The 17,477-nt window shown below is 40.6% G+C and overlaps 1 protein-coding gene across 5 annotated transcripts in view; it reads left to right on the forward strand.

The window, feature by feature from the left end:
* The first annotated feature begins 2,395 nt into the window (after positions 1-2,395).
* EOGT (EGF domain specific O-linked N-acetylglucosamine transferase) overlaps positions 2,396-17,477 on the forward strand; it is a 55,829-nt gene continuing 40,747 nt past the window's right edge. For 3 of the 5 annotated variants that reach the window (XR_003586098.2, XM_027958182.2, XM_027958183.3), the window contains exons 1-8: positions 2,396-2,483; positions 4,063-4,118; positions 5,780-6,003; positions 7,387-7,487; positions 8,088-8,196; positions 11,714-11,808; positions 12,151-12,255; positions 15,774-15,880. Coding sequence is in view for 4 of the 5 variants with exons in the window: in XM_027958182.2 (XP_027813983.1) it covers positions 5,794-6,003; positions 7,387-7,487; positions 8,088-8,196; positions 11,714-11,808; positions 12,151-12,255; positions 15,774-15,880 (727 nt within the window). In the remaining variant the exon portion in view is untranslated. Of the gene's footprint in view, positions 2,814-3,403; positions 3,683-4,062; positions 4,119-5,779; positions 6,004-7,386; positions 7,488-8,087; positions 8,197-11,713; positions 11,809-12,150; positions 12,256-15,773; positions 15,881-17,477 lie in introns of those variants that run through there. The other 2 variants (XM_042235975.2, XM_042235976.2) reach the window with 2 other exon arrangements.

A 17,477-nucleotide genomic window follows, 5' to 3' on the forward strand; every position in this document is an offset into this window, starting at 1 on the left:
CTAGTACATTTCCTGCCCCACGTCTAAGATGATTTTTCTTTGGGTATACCAATTTATCCATTTTTCTTTGGATACCATGTTCCTTAAATGGGAAAGTGTTTGCCAAGATCACAGTCTGAGCACAAGGAGTGTTTCTTGCTATAATACCGGGTTGGTTGTTTCTAGGCCTTTTCAACAGATGATGGAGAGATTTGTTTTTAAGGATAAAATATATTGTTAGTTCACACTTATTCAAATTTGGAACTACAGCTTCCATCAGGCTTATAGCTATACTGCATGTCAAAAATTTTAGCTTCAAAGATACCATCTTAATTACTCCTGAATAGTTTATCCCAACCAACCAACCAACACTGCCACCAGTAATTTGGCTTCTGAAAGCAGTTTGTGATTTATTGTAATTCTCTTAATCCTGAAGGTACATTTCACCAAATGTACGGATTCTATTTCAGAGTCACTTGGTTTAGTACCCCTATTGAGGTAAATGCCACAACTGAATGACAGTTGGATTTGTTTCATTTTACTGTCAGTTTTCAAGGATTACTTCTTAAAATTTACTTTTGTTTTATAATGTAAAATGTTTACTGATTCTAAAGTCACATCTATACAGTGTATATTTGGAGAACTTATCTTCTTTGTTCCTTATACCTATATTCCTTCCTTCTTCCTATAGGTAATCATTTTAATGTTGTTATTCTATTTGTAAATAACAATTTGTATACATAAATACATATATGTTGCCTTTCCTCAGTGATAGCATATTGCGCATTGTTTTTCTACTGTGCTTTTTCCACTTAATATATCCTGCAGTGTATAGTGATATTTTTCAGTCCTTTTTTACACCTGCCTAGCTCTGCGTTGTATGGGTGTATTATAGTTTATTCATCAGTCTACTATTAATAGACATTTGAGTTTATCATTTAAAACTAAACTTTCACATTGATATTTTGGGAGGGAAATTTCTATGTTAAGAATGGCTGTTACTGTATGATAGAACTCAACCTCTTGTTCTTAAAACCCCCTTACATTTTGTCTTCTCTGAGTCTGAATGACCACAACTTAATTGTTAGCCATTTAAAATAGCACTATGTGCACCTGGCAACAGTTGGATTGCCCTGTCTGCTCTTGTAATAAGACTATTTTTAGAAGCCTTTCTCATATATTGTTCTCATGTGTTCTTATATATCTCTATCTCTATATCTTTATTGCATATCACTTAGAAGCAAACTAGCTTGTGTGTTCTTTTTGAATCAACTGACAGAAAAGTTGTATTTCCTGTATGTGACAAAATAGGTTGGTGGCAAGTAACCTGAGAAAGCACTTTTATGGCTACTGCCCTTATTAGTAAGGGGTGGGCAAAGTATGAAATTATAATAAAGCAGTAGTTCCTTTAGAAGCACAACCTTACATGAAGAGTAAATGAGTTAGTCCTGTAAATTGCTTTAGAATAATACCATGTTTCTGCATTGCGATTATTTGAAAAAAAGAAATCCAGATAATGTGGTTCATTTAGCAGGTTACTAATGGAACTTGTAACAGTTCTCCAAACAGTATCTGGAAAGATTATTTGAAAAGTATGTAAAGATTTAGAAAAAAACCGTTGTGTTTTCTGATGATCATAGTACTTAAAACCGGTGACTTTGTGTCTGAGCATAAATGTATGATGACATCAGCTTTGATCAGTTCAAGATGAAGCAGTCATTAATGCTCAACTTTACTGTGCTCTCACTACACAGTATACTATATGGACCGAGAGTGCCAAGAGTAAAAGTGTGGGGAGATGGGCGTTCAAATAAGTACGGTAAGATAAACCAGTGCAATTTAAATAACTACAATAAAAGGATAAAAGTCAAACTCCACAAAGTGACATTTGAGCTGGTGAGTTTTCTGATAGTCACTAAGACAGATAAGAGGACTACTATATAATGTACAAGGCTTCGAAGAATTCTCACCACCAGAAGGTGCAGCCAACTACGAGCAGGCTCAGAGAATGAATGTGAGGGCGGCAACTTGCACCCTAAATAAGGATACAGTAACCCTCCACCTCAGTGCAACGGGAAGGAAGAAGGGAAAGAGTCCGGTTTTCTATGCAACCGGTCGCAGTGTCCCTTAAGCGCCTTTTCGCTACCTCTCAAGGAGGAGAGTCCAGTTTCTTAAAGTCCTCCTCCTCCCCTGGCGCTATGGCCGGGGTCGCAGCACAGAGGTCCTCGTCCTGGCGGGAAACGCAGGGAGCTGCGGACCATGCCCCTTGACTCCGCGTGAGGTCGTGCGCGCGTGGTCCCGGCTCCGGCCCCGAGGACCCTATGCGGGGCGGGGACCGGCTCCCGGCACAGCCCGGCCTAGGTGTCCGGGCAGCTCCCGGGCGCCCCCTGGCCCGGCTCCGGCGCCGGAGGTTTCCGGTGAGCTGCAGTCGCCGGTTATGACGACTCCCTCAGCCCGAGCCGCCGTCGCCGCCTCCTCCGCAGCCCCGGCTTCCCAGGCTCCAGGTGGGACTCGCCCCGCTGTCCGCGGAATCTTCACCCGCCCCCCCGCCCTCTGCCTCGCCCGGGCGCGCGGTGGGCGCTTCTGCCTGCTCCCGGCGCGGCTTCCCGGCGGGCTGGCGCTTCTCCACGGGTCCGCCCGCGCCTTCCATCGCCCGAGGGCCGAGAAGGAGGACGTGGGGAAGCCGACCTGATCCTCCCGTTACCGAGGGCTCGGCCCCTTTACGGCGCCTGCCGCGGCGCGCGGGGCCCCGGGCCCGCTGGGCACGGGGAAGCATGCCGGGTTTCCCAGGCCGGGACGTAGCCTCCTTCCAGGCCCCTCCCAGGCGTGTTGAGGTCTGTGTTGGGAGGGTGCAGTGTGCGGTGCTGCGGGGCGGGTGGTCCCCGGGAATCTCTGCGCCCCGAACCCCAGCGCGGCATCATGGCTGCGGAAGGGCGCTCGCCGCCGACCCCGCCGCTTTGGCTCCTCAGACGTTGCAGCGCACCGCTGATGGACCTCACCTGGCCATCTCAGGCCCTTTCTAGCCTCCTGCCTTGTAAAACTAGTGCTAGTTGGGGCGAGCCGTTTTAGGAGTCCTTGTGGGTCTCACATGCGTTTAAACTTTTCACCTGTCCACTGGCTTCTGTAAACTTTACAAGCTCTCTCAGAGTGTTGCCCCATCTCACCCTCACCCACTGTGTTCCTTGTCACTGTCGGAGTTTCACCTCTCATTCGCTTTCAAGCTTTCTCCCTTTCCCTTCCCCTTTCTTAGGCCAGTGGAAATCCAGTCATGATATCCCCATAGAGAGGTGGGGGGAACCAGCAGCTTTGCGCAGAAGGAAAAAGTAGCTCAGCTGCTAAAGCGTCCATCTCCTGAAGTGCGCCCGCCTGTCCCTCAGGGGCTCTCCCTGCAAGAGGACTCAACCCCGGAAAGGCTCTCTATCAGGCCCTGGGGTTGTGCTTTCATGCACAGCAGCCACTCCTGCTAGTTTATGCAAGTGGGTACGTGCCCTTTGCAAAAGCCAGGTTTCTGATCTGAACCTTTAGATTTTTCGCTTGGCGGAAAAATCGTTTACGGATCCATGCGTTTAGTTATGGCTAGAGCTCAGTAGAGGACAATGGACTTGGCTAACCAAAGGTCGACTTGGTCATAACAATGACCTGTTTCTGGGAGAGAATGGTCATTCTGCCTGTTGAATCTGAAAGCAGGGAGCAGTTTCATTGGGTGAGTCGGATTACTGTGGTGGGAACCAGTCGGATTGTCTGCTCTTGGAAATGCTGAGTGTCCTGTTAGCCTGTACCAGTTGGTGCCTGTATGAAGTGGGTCATCTCCTTCCTTCTCATTCTTAGACTCTCTTCTGTTAAGTTACTGTGTTGAGGATTGTACCTGCTTCCTCACTTTTAGTAGCTTATATTTGTTAAGGCAGAGAAAGGTTTTATAAGCCAGGCCTTCTGGTTATGGCTTATCTCACTAAATGCCAGATCCTCTGCTTACAGATTATCTCATTATCTTCTCTTTTAATATTTCTTTTAATTCAGAATATCACTGGGATGCAAAAGTCTTCTTTGACATCTTTTTAAGGCAATGTGTTTCATTTCTGACAGATTTTAGATACCTGAAACATCACAGCAACTTCTGGGTGGTTCTGAGGATTAAAGAGGTAAATGTTTCCTTATAATTAGAGTCACTGTTACTATTAATGTGTATTTTAAATTTTGTGAAATTGTTATGAACTCACAGTTGGGTAAAAGTCTCAATTAAAATATTAATTCAGGTGACTTTTATTACAAATAACAAGATACTCTTTAGGGATTCCTAAAAGAACAATTATATTTACTGCAGAGGAGAAAAGGATTTCTTCTTGGCATTCCAACTGTTCAGTTATGATTGCTTGATCTTGGAACTTGAGACGTGATTGAACGTAGCAGTCTGTTTCTAAAGGCCCCATCTCCATCAGCCATATTCACTGAAAGCTGATTTTGAACTTTGGATTTTTCCAGTGTGCTTCAGTGACAGCAGACCCTGCTGGGAAGCAACTAATATGTACTAGAGCTTTATCATCTGGTGGGGAGACCCTTTGAAAAACTAGAGCAAATATATCACTAAAATGAACCCCAAATGACATGTTTATTATCTGTGAAATACAAAGAAAAAAATCTGATTTAAGAGATTTAATCCTTCTGGGATGAGTTAGAAATGCAGGAAGGTTCATGACCATTATCTCTTTTCTCAATGCTAAAGCTAGATGGAGAGAATTTAAGGGTACAGCTCTGAGGCAGACTGTCGATTTCACTCCTAGAGTTTTCTTAGTCTTAGTTCTTAATATCATTGTTCTTACACCAAGCGAAAGAAAAGTTTCACAAGGGCTTAGGAGTTTCCTGCTGCCTCCTTGTACTTAGCAGAGTACCTGGCACGCTGCATATTCTCACATACTTCAGTGACTGTTAGTTTTAATCCAGCAGGTACACACTTGCTCGGACCCATTGTACTTCCTTTCTTCTTTCTTCCTGGCATGTTTTCCTGGATCCGCATCGTGTAGATCTCAGCTTAAATGTTACTTAGCAACCCTGCCCCATCCCGTGTAGCTTTAAACTTTTATTTAAGAAACACTTAACATAGCATTTAACATACCAGGTATATCTAGACATGTTGCCAGAATTTACCTCTGGGGAGTCCTATGAGAAAGGGTTATTCTGATTTCCATTTAACAGATGGAAAAGCTGAGGCACAGCAAGGTTAAATAACTTGCTGAAGGTCATTCTTCTTAGCTGCAGCCACATTCAAACCTAGGTGGCCTAGCTTCAAAGTCTGCATGCTTAACTAGCGAACTATGTTGTCTATCATATTACCTGACTTACTCAGGCATCAGCAAACAGGGTCCTGTCAAGGTCCTCCTCCCATCTTTGTAAATAAAATTTTATTAGAACGCAGCCCCCCATTCCTAGCAGAACTATGGCTGCTTTCCTGACGGGCGCAGACACTATCTGACCTATAAAGCCAAAAATATTTACGGCCTGGCTCTTTCCAGAAAAAATGTGCTGGCCCTTGGTTTATTTGATTCACAGCCCTTGTCATTATCTGAAGTTGTTTATTTGGTTGTTTATTTTATATCTACTGCACTAGCTTCTAAGTTCCATGAAAGCCGCGGTCTTTCCTGTTTTATTCACCACCATATACCTAGCTCCTGACACAGTGCCTGGCCTACAACAATCAGTATTTGTTGAGTAAAGGAACATTATTCAGTAAAGTAGTGAAGGTAATTTAACCCCTTTGACTTTGAAGGCTCTGTCTTAATGAAGATGTTATCAATTTGACCTTTAGGTTTGGAGGTTGCTATGTTCATGCTGCTTGTCTTTGGAGCATTGCTTCCTGAGGTCCCCCTGAGTGGCCAAGACAAGGCTCCTCCCCAGGCCAATGGCATTCCAGCCACCCCTCTGTTCAACTATGCCAGCCTCCGCCTGCCGGAAGAGCATATTCCCTTCTTTTTGCACAATAATAGGCATATTGCCACAGTCTGCAGGAAAGACTCACATTGTCCTTATAAGGTAAATCTTATTTCTCCTCTTCTTGCATATTTTTAAAAGGTTGCAATTGAGGCTGGTTTACTAGTTCCTCCATCATAACTTGAATCTGCAGGTAGACTCCTGGTTGTAACTGTGGGTCAGTGGATGTTTTTATTTCATCTCATGTTTCTTAGGACTCAACTTTGCTTAGAAGTATGTCCTGCTCACAAGGGTAAGATTACAAATCTAAATCACTAGTAAAAGAAATAGGCAGTCTGTATGGTTTGTTTAGTCTGTAAATGAAATAAATTAGATTTGATGCAGAAAAGAATATGTAGTTAAAAGTAACTGAAGAATTTCACACCTCTCTTTTCTTAAATTGCACTTAAGAGGATCTCTCAGCACTTCGTTTTGATAATAACACCTACACCTCTGTCTCTCCATAATTAAGACTGTTACTGTGGCCTTCCTTCTGTTTCAGAGTTGTTGGAAAGGTTTCAAATTGGAGCCCATTCAGACATCTCACGAGGCCTCAGAGATCAAAGCGGGGCATTGTGAGCCATTTCCTTTCCCATGGTGCTGGCACAGGAAGCACGTGGACAGGCTGGGCTGGGAAGCCAGCTGGCACTGCCCCCACGGGCCCCACAGAACAACCTCCTGGCCTGCAGCAGTTGTGTGTCCCCCAAGGGCTAGGGAGCTATAAGTATTCCCAGATCTCTGCTGGTCCTGATCAATCAATAAAGCTGCTGATCCATTCAGTTTAGTTGTGATCCTTTTGGTCATAGAAATTCCATTTTTTATGACTCTCTTGGGGCTGATTTTAGAATCAGTTTACTCACTTGACTTCTTTAAGCTACGTCAAGAAGTTTCAGTTCAGTCAAGGGGGCCGGGGGAGGGATGAAGTGGGAGCTTGGGGTTAGCAGATGTAAACTTCTCTATACAGAACGGATACATAATGAGGTCCTACTGTTTAACACAGGGAACTGTATTTGGTATCCTATGATAAACCATAATACAAAAGAAGATTTAAGAAAAGAATGTGTATGTGTATATATATATAACTGAATCAGTTTGCCACAGAACAGTAATTAACACATTGTAAATTTCAACTATAATTAAATAAAAAATGTTAATTAAAAAAAAATACCAATTCAAATGATCTGTGGTAGTCTAGCTAAAACCCAGACTTTTGTTTGGAAAACAGACCTGGTAGGGAAGGGATTGGTGACTAAAGATAATTGCTGTTAAGAATCTCAAGACTGTTTTTCTTAGAATTTACTAATTTCTCTTTCATGAGTATGTATTATAAAATGTGAAAGTGAAAGTTCTAGAAAGATTTGTTCTTTTCATGGAAAAAAAAATCTATGAATCCTCTCTGAATGTCAGAAGGTAGACCAGTCTCAACACACACCTCTTATGTTCCAGAAATACTTAGAAAACTTGAAATACTGCTGGGGTTATGAGAAATCCTGCAGACCAGAGTTCAGATTTGGTTACCCTGTTTGCAGCTATGTGGATATGGGATGGTAAGTTTCTGGATGGACTTCCCTCCTGCCCTATACTTGTCTCCTTTCTCTGCAGTGTATGCTGAAACATCAATTCCCAGCTAGACTCTTTTGCTATTAGATAATAATTCTTTTAGATATTAATTTGCTTACACATTCATGAGTAATTTCACTTGTTTTGACTGTCTCCCACTGGGACAGGAATATCTCTCATTTCCTCTGACAGAGGGATAAAACAGTATGGTTCACAGAAAATACTTTTCCTCACCATATGCTAAGAAAAGAGATGGATGGCTGACTTTGGTTTTGGAGAAGAGAGTTAAGTATAATCAGTATTTCCAATACAGGCAGGGTTAATGGGGCAAAGAAAATACAGTAATTAACAGTTTATTGTCTTCAGTTCCAAATGATCCTGATTTCCATTGTGTATGCTTATTATCAGGGAGTAAGTCTATAAATTACTTATTTTGGTAACCTCACGTAGTGAGGGTAGATTTTTAAAATTATGATAGTTTACTTAAGAAAATAATGACTGACTTCTAGCAATGTAACCTTTAGAAAATTTAAGGTTCAGAAAAAGTAAAAAGTTGAAAATCACAGAATTGTTTTGTTTGCAAACAGGACGGACACTCTTGAATCAGCCCAGGAAATATTCTGGAAGCAAGCTGACTTCGGATACGCCGGAGAGCGTCTGGAGGAGCTCCATGTGCTCTGCCAGCCGAAGGAAAAGGTGGATGTTCAACCCCTTCATAAGTGAAGATGTTTATTTAAAAATACCTGTGGTATCTATTTATTCATTTATTTATTGAGGTATAGTTGATGTATAATATTGTGTAAGATACAGTTATACAATATAGTGATTTCAGACTCACACTTTTAAAGGTTATAATCCAAATATTGCTTATATTCTTTGTGTTGTACAATATATCCTTTTAGCTTGTTTTATACATAATACTTTGCACCTCTTAATTGCTTGCACTCATAATAGTTAGATTGTAATATAAATACAAGATAGAGGGCACTATGAGAGGAAACCCTCACTCTCACATATTTATTGGCTTAAAGTTTTATTTAACTTCCAAAACCAAGTTGGAAGCCATGTCCTTGTTTTCACACACATATTATCAGGTGGTCATATTTTGAGGTCGGTCAAATATTTCTAGTTTTATAATTAATTATTCCCCTCAACATACACTAAAGAAGGTAAGTTGATGAATTACATCTTTATAAATTTCCTTGCTGGTAGTTTGGGACAGGTGATACACTCCCACCATGCTGCTCTGTATTTTTTGGCACTTTACATTTTGCAAAAAGCTTTTCAGTATGTTATCTGGTTTGATTCTCACGAACAGTATAACAGATAGGCAGGGCAGGTATTATCTGTGCTGTTGGACTAGAGAGGTAAACTGAGTCCTCAGAAATGTTAAGCAACCTGTCGAAGACCACACAGCTACTAAGTGTGGTCTTTTACAATTCTGTTGTTGTTGTCGTTCAGCTGTTAAGTTGCATCCAACTCTTTGTGACTCCGAGGACTGCACCAGGTCACATCAGACTTCCCTATCTTTAACTGTCTCCTAGAGTTCATGTCATCAGTTCATGTCCATTGAGTCAGTAATGCTATTTAACCATTTTCTGCCGCTCCCTTCTCCTTTGCCTTCAATCTTTCTAGAATTAAAATGCAGATCTTTTTCTTGTGCTTTCACTCATACCCCATTGCACTCAGTGATAAACACATTGTCAGGAGGCAGTTTGGGGTAATAGGAGAAGAATGGATTATGGGGTTCAAATCTTGATCTGTGGAAAGGGCACCCAACCTTTCCGTGTTCAGCTGCTTCTGCTTTAAAGCCACGCCTGTTTTATAACTTGTGGTAAAGCTGAAATGAGATTCCACACTGAAAAATGCTCCATACAGGGCCAGGCTCAGTGATAGTTTTTAAAGCCCCAGAGAATCATAAGCACTTAGGATTAGGGTCTACCCTTCACCTAGAGCCAGACATCCTGGAATGTGAAGTCAAGTGGGCCTTAGAAAGCATTACTACGAACAAAGCTAGTGGAGGTGATGGAATTCCAGTTGAGCTATTTCAAATCCTGAAAGATGATGTTGTGAAAACGCTGCACTCAATATGCCAGCAAATTTGGAAAACTCAGCAGTGGCCACAGGACTGGAAAAGGTAAGTTTTCATTCCAATCCCAAAGAAAGGCAATGCCAAAGAAAGCTCAAACTACCACACAATTGCACTCATCTCACACACTAGTAAAGTAATGCTCAAAATTTCCAAGCCAGGCTTTAGCAATATGTGAATTGTGAACTTGCAGATGTTCAAGCTGGTTTTAGGAAAGGCAGAGGAACCAAAGATCAAATTGCCAACATCTTCTGGATCATGGAAAAAGCAAGAGAGTTCCAGAAAAACATCTATTTCTGCTTTATTGACTGTGCCAAAGCCTTTGACTGTGTGGATCACAATAAACTGTGGAAAATTCTGAAAGAGATAGGAATACAGACCACCTGACCTGCCTCTTGAGAAACCTATATGCAGGTCAGGAAGCAACAGATAGAACTGGACATGGAACGACAGACTGGGTCCAAATAGGAAAAGGAGTACGTCAAGGCTGTATATTGTCACCCTGCTTATTTAACTTCTATGTAGAGTATATCATGAGAAATGCTGGACTGGAAGAAGAACAAGCTGGAATCAAGATTGCCAGGAGAAATATCAAGAACCTCGGATATGCAGATGACACCACCCTTATGGCAGAAAGTGAAGAGGAACTAAAAAGCCTCTTGATGAGACTGAAAGAGGAGAGTGAAAAAGTTGGCTTAAAGCTCAACATTCAGAAAACGAAGATCATGGCATCTGGTCCCATCACTTCATGGGAAATAGATGGGGAAACAGTGGAAACAGTGTCAGACTTTAATTGTTTGGGCTCCAAAATCACTGCAGATGGTGATTGCAGCCATGAAATTAAAAGATGCACTCCTTGGAAGGAAAGTTATGACCAATCTAGATAGCATATTCAAAAGCAGAGATATTACTTTGCCAACAAAGGTCCGTCTAGTCAAAGCTATGGTTTTTCCAGTGGTCATGTATGGATGTGAAAGTTGGACTGTGAAGAGAGCTGAGTGCCGAAGAATTGATGCTTTTGAACTGTGGTGCTGGGGAAGACTTGTGAGTCCCTTGGACTGCAAGGAGATCCAATCATTTCATCCCAAAGGAGATCAGTCCTGGGTGTTCATTGGAAGGACTGATGCTGAGGCTGAAACTCCAATACTCTGGCCACCTCATGCGAAGAGTTGACTCATAGGAAAAGACCGTGATGCTGGGAGGGATTGGGGGCAGGAGGAGAAGGGGACAACAGAGGATGAGATGGCTGGATGGCATCACCAACTTGATACACATGAGTTTGGGTGAACTCCGGGAGTTGGTGATGGACAGGGAGGCCTGGCGTGCTGTGATTCATGGGGTCGCAAAAAGTCTGACACGACTGAGCGACTGAGCTGAACTGAATGTTCCTGAGCTCCGCCCAAGCCTCTTTCAACACAGTTGGCAGAAGTAGAAACAGGCTCCATGGCTGACTCTTAAACTCCTTTGCCTGCATGCATACTCACTTCATTTGTGTCTGACTCTTTGCGACGCCATGCACTGTAGCCTACCAGGCTCCTCTGTCCATGGGATTTTCCTGGGAAGAATACTGGAGTGGGTTGCCATGCCGTCCTCCAAAGGATTTTCCCGACCCAAAGGTTGAACTCACATCTCGTGCATCTCCTACATTGCAGGCAGATTCTTTACTGCTAAACTACTGGGGAAAGGCTTGCTGAAAGTAACTCATATTTGACAAACTACCCTTCCTGCCTTGCGTTTTAAGGTCTGTGGCATGTGCCTTCTTATTTGTTTCCTTTGGCTCGTCTTTGAAAATGCTTTTTCACACAGCTGTGAGGGGAGTGAGGGTTCTGAGTGCCCTTTTTTTTTCTCATGAAGATAAACTGAACCATAAACCATACAACTCTGGGCTCTTAAAAGTTTGAAAATTAAAGAAATAGAACATTTTGGAGTTCTTTGTAGTAACCTAAAAGTGTGCAAGTTGGCAAAAGTATGCTTGGGCAATGCCTCCCAGGAAGGAAAATTCTTAAACAGAAGTGTCATTGGGAAGTATTCATCACAGTGTGTGGATGTCTAGCAAGTCTGGGTGTGTCCTTGCACTGTTAATGCTCACAGTTATCTTTTTCTTGTTTCTCCACCTTATTTCAGAATGACTCAAGTCTGGTGTGTTCCCGTTACCTTCAGTACTGCAGAGCCACCAATATCTACCTTGATTTAAGAAACATCAAGAGAAACCATGACAGGTACTTCAGTAGTGGATGTTAAAATCTAAGGAAAATCTTGAAATATTTGCAGGTCCAGGATTATGCCTTGGATTTGCTTCCTAATAATATGGTTAGGAGGTTTGAGAATGGGAGAGGGAGATGAATGACCCACACCTGTCATAATGAGTTGATCATTCTGAAGCTATGTGATGGCTACATTAGATATGATTTTGCTACTTTGTGGAAATTTGAAATGTTCTATTATAAGAGTTAACTTCTAATGAGAAACTGATTTTGGAAATTGGTAGACCACTTTAGTTATAACCTGTGTGCCTGAGTCATGAAAAAAAAATCCAAATTCAATTTTTTGTTATCCACTAGATTCAAGGAAGATTTTGTCCAGAGTGGGGAAATTGGAGGATACTGTAAACTTGACATTCGTTCATTGATGTCTCAAGGTCAGCGCAAAAGCCCTCTGCAGTCTTGGTAAGATATTTTGGTGGGGGGGGGTAGGGGCGGAGAATATGTTTCTGAAGTATTTGTCTTTATTTTTGATGCTTACGAATTTTGGTAGGGACTCTAAATGGAAAATGTGACTCCATTTGTGGATAATTTGGCCTGAGCTTCTGGGGAGTGATGGCTCCAGAGTGAATCATCAGTTGTATTTGACTTAAGTATGTGTTCATAAAATATTAGGAAGTGATACTGTTTACTGTTTGCTAACAAAAAAGTTCAAAAATGAATTTTTTTAGCTCCTCATAATTGCTACATGTGTTTTGGAGAATACATTTAAAAAAATACATACTTATTAAAGCAGATACCAAGCATATAGAGAAATGTACAGTTTGGATTTTGAAAAAGTAAGCCCACTTGAGTAACTCTTACCTGGTTCACAATTAGACCATCAGCTACCCAGGCTCTCTCCCAAATGCAAACCCCATCTTCCTTTCCAAAGATAAACACTACCCTGATTTTAAGCACCTGTCATAAGCTTTTTGAACTTTAGATAGATTGAAGAACACGTTTTGATTTAAAATTTTTTGAATATTAAACTAGGTCTCTCAAGACATTTACTATCTCTGGAAATTAGAGAGTTGGGGGGTTTTAAAAGCTTTATATTTTAAGATAACTTTAGAGTCATAGACACTTAAGAATAATTCAAAAGTAGCATAAGAAGTTTAAAAAGAGTACAAGGAATTTCCATTGTACCCTTACCCCAGCTTCCCCTGATGATAACATCTTAGATAAGCATAGTACAGTAATCCAAAGCAGGAAATTGACATTGGTGCAATGTTATTTTTTAATTTTTCTAAATTTTAAAATTTATTTTAATTGGAGGCTAATTACTTTACAATATTGTAGTGGTTTTGCCATACATTGACATGAATCAGCCATGGGTGTACATGTGTTCCCCATCCTGAGTCCCCCTCCCAACTCCCTCCCCCTCCCATCCCTCGGGGTCGTCCCAGTGCACCAGCCCTGAGCACCCTGTCTCATGTATCGAACCTGGACTGGCGATCTGTTTCACATATGATAATATACATGTTTCAATGCCATTCCCTCAAATCATCCCACCGTCGTCTTCTCCCACAGAGTCCAAAACTCTGTTCTTTATCTCTGCATCTCTTTTGCTGTCTCACATAAAGGGTCATTGTTACCATCTTTCTAAATTCCATATATATGCGTTAATATACTGTATTGGTGTTTTTCTTTCTGACTTACTTCACTCTGTACAATAGGCTCCAGTTTCACCCACCTCATTAGAACTGATTCAAATGCATTCTTTTTAATAGCTGAGTAATACTGCATTGTGTATATGTGGTACAATGTTATTAAATAAACACATTTGAATATTATCAGTACTTCATGCATTCTTTATTTTTTTGGATGTAGAGCTCAGTAAAATTTATATCATATGTTTAGGTAAATGTAACCACTATCACAGTCACTAAAGAAACTGTTCCCATCATCCTAGAAACTGTCATGCTTCCCTTTATAGTCATACAGGACACTCATAATGTTCATTTTCTTTCTTTTTGGTGAGATATAGTTGATATACAATATTATATAAGTTTCCAGTATATAATATAGGGATTCACAGTTTTTAAAGGTTATACTCAATACTTAGTTATTATAAAATATTGGCTATATTCCCTGGGTTGTACAATAATATTTCCTTATAACCATTCTGACAGATGCGATTTTGATTTGCATTTCCTGGATGATTAGTGATGTTGATCATGTTTTCATTAGTGATGTTGATCATCTTTTCATGTTGGCTATTGGTGTGTTGTCTTTAGAAGAAATTTCTATTCAGGTCTTCTGCCCATTTTTTAATTGAGTTGTTTGGTTTTTTGATGTTGAGTTGTATGAACTGTTGATATATTTAAGATATTAATCTCTTATCAGTCATATCATTTGTAAATATGTTCTCCCATTCTCTAGGTTGTCTTACCATGTCATTGAGGGTTTCCTTTGCTGTGCAGTAGCATTTAAGTTTACTTAGGTCCTATTTATTTATTTTGGCTTTTATTTCCTTTGCTTTAAAAAGAGATCCAAAAAAATATTAAGATTTATCTCAAAGAGTGTTCTTTTTTTTTTTTTTTGAGTGTTCGTTTTTGATGTCAAACGTTCATGCTAAGCAAACTGTTCAGGAAAACTGTCTTTCACAGATTTATGTGGCATGTTAGAGTTTGCAGTGCAAGATCTTAACTTCACATAAGAGACTTTTGGAGTAAGCATTCGTATTTTCTAGTGGGCGTTTCTATTCCTAGTACACTTTGATATCTGAGATCCAAAATCAAATATTATATATTTGTTTCCTTGTATCTTTTGATATCATGATAGTTCCCTAGGATATATTTATGTTAATTATTTATTGCTGTATCATAAATTACTCAAACATTTAGCAGCTTAAAACAGTGAAATTTTTTATCACACAAAGTTTCTGACAGCCAGGATTTGGGGGCAGCTTAGCTGTGGGTTCAGGCACAGCTGGGCTTGTAGAATCTGTTTCCTAAACTCACTCATGTAACTGTTATCTTTAGATTTTCTTCTCTGGTTGTTGGCTAGAGGTCTCATTTCTTTACCATATGGACTTCTCCCTGAGGCTGCCAACAGCCTGGCAGCCAACTTCCCCGAGATCATATTGTCTGAGAGAGAACATGTGTAAGCATGGCCCCAAACGGAGGCCTCAGTCTTTATATTTATACCCTAATGGGCACACCGAAAGTGACTACCATCACTTCTGCCATATTCTGTTCATTACAAGTGAATCACTAAGTCCAGCTCACCCTCCAGGGCAGGGAATTCATCTCCACCTCTGGAAGGAAGAAGTATTGAAGAATTTGTGGACATATTTTTGAAACCACTGGAATAAATATTTTAGCATTATGTGTGTTTTAAAAGGATCTCTTTGATACTTGTCTTAAGTCACATATAGTCTCAAAGATAAAAAGTTTACAAATGATCTGTAGGTTAACTTGTGATTGTCTTCTTTTGTATGGAATAAAATTGTACCAAGTGGCTTCAGAAGTGGTTTTCCGAGAAACAGAGTTTTCTTTCTTCTGGGAAATGTAGTTGTCTGCAGTTTTTCCCAAGGTACTTGATAAGTCTCGGTATGCCGTCTTTCTCAGAATCCAAAAAGGTTCTCTGGGTCAGTGTTCCTTCTGAGCCTTGCCAGACTGCAAGAAACCTTTCTGAATCTTTCCACATTACTGGTAGATTTTTTTGTTTTTCCAGCTCTCTGTGGAAATTTCTTCTTTGTCAGAAATGTTCCCAGTTGCTCTTGCACATTAGGCTGAAATTTAAAATCATTTGTTTCTTGCTGAACATTAAAATTGATTTCAAGCTGCATAAGTATTAGTAAGTTTGAGAAGTTTCATATGTGTTTATGAGTATTTTCTGGAAATAAAACTCACCTAATGAACAGATCCTGAATTACAGTATTGCAACAAGAGATACAGGAGGAGCCCTTTAAAGCATCTCCTGATTCTTAATTCCAGGTTTGCGGAGCTACAGAGCTACACTGAGCTCAACTTCAGACCTGTAGAAGATGCTCAGTGTGACATTGTTATTGAAAAACCAACCTACTTCATGAAACTAGATGCAGGTGAGAAGTTAAATTCTCTGTTTTATTTATTGGTTAATGTGGCTTTGTTCCTTTTTACTGATATATGTGTTCCTGTAACTTTGGGAAGCACTTCATGGCAAGTACATGGGTAACAGTGGAAACAGCTACAGATTTTATTTTCTTGGGCTCCAAAATCACTGCAGATGGTGACTGCAGCCACAAAATTAAAAAAAACACTTGCTCCTTGGAAGATGAGCTATGACAAACCTATACAGTGTTTTAAAAAGCAGAGACATCATTTTGCTGGCAAAGGTCCATATAGTGAAAGCTATGGTTTTTCAGTAATCATGTACGGATGTGAGAGTTGGGCCATAAAGAAGGCTGAGTGCTGAGGAATTGATGCTTTCGAATTGCAGTAGCTGGAGAAGACTCTTGAGAGTCCCTTGGACAGCAAGGAAATCAAATCAGTCAATCCTAAGGGAAATCAACCCTGAATATTCACTGGAAGGACTGATGCTGAAGTTGAAGCTCCAATACTTTGGCCTCCTGATGGTGAAGAACTGACTCATTGGAAAAGACCCTGAGGCTGGGAAAGATTGAGGGCAAGAGAAGAAGGAGACAACAGAGGATGAGGTGGTTGGATGGCATCACCAACTCAATGGACATGAGTTTGAGCAACTCCAGGAGATAATGAAGAATGAGGAAGCCTGGCATGCTGCAGTCTATGGGGTCTTAAAGTATCACACATGACTTAGTGACTGAACAACAGTAGCAAGGTGACATTGAACAGTAGATTTACTTTTTGCTTTCTTCTCTTGAAAAAGTGAACTAATTTGAACTTCCCACTGTTTTATGTTCTGGCGTGCTAAAGAAACTTTCATATCATTGTCAAATAACTCAGTGAAGATTGAAAGATGAGTGGAAAATGCCTGGGTACTCCTTTTGCAACTAAATTTACCCCATGTGGTTTCTCTAATCCCTTGATTTAGCTGGTGCTTCAATAGAACTTTTTAAAAATTAAGAGCCCTGTATGCAGTGTAGGTGGGAAAGGAAGGCCTGTGGCCTCTTCAGGTGGACTTTGTGATGCTGTCTCCATGACTGAAGCTAACTTGAAATTCTTTTGGAAGTTAGCCCTGGCATATATTCTTGATTAAAAAAAAAAAAGTTAAAATTATTATCCTATTTATAGTTAAAGCTTCCAATTCTCCACATGCAAGCACAGCTTTTGCTTTGTGAACTTGCTGCCCTGGAGAGAAGAAACACAAATTGTAACTATTATCCTTCTTGTTACAAGAAATGGAGATTTCTGTGCCACACCACATCCAAATTCATGAGAGGCTGGGCTTACGATGAAATATAGAGAGCCCCCTGTCACGAATATTTCAGAATTCCTCTAATTTATTGATCATATTTTTAATGTGCTCCACTTCCTGAAGTCGTAATTCTTACATGACAAAATCTGAGGTTCAGAAATCAGACAGGTTTAGGTTTTAGAAATGCAAGCAGGTAAAAATGCTGTGTTCAAGGTTCCAACACATTTTTAAAATATGCAGATTAAAATGGAGCAAAGAAAACACTGATCTGTCTGAGGAAGGGTTGAACATATGCAAATGGTTGAATTTATGTAGCTACTTAT

The sequence above is a fragment of the Ovis aries genome, chromosome 19 (assembly GCF_016772045.2).
Source record: "Ovis aries strain OAR_USU_Benz2616 breed Rambouillet chromosome 19, ARS-UI_Ramb_v3.0, whole genome shotgun sequence".
Taxonomy (NCBI): Eukaryota; Metazoa; Chordata; class Mammalia; order Artiodactyla; family Bovidae; genus Ovis; species Ovis aries.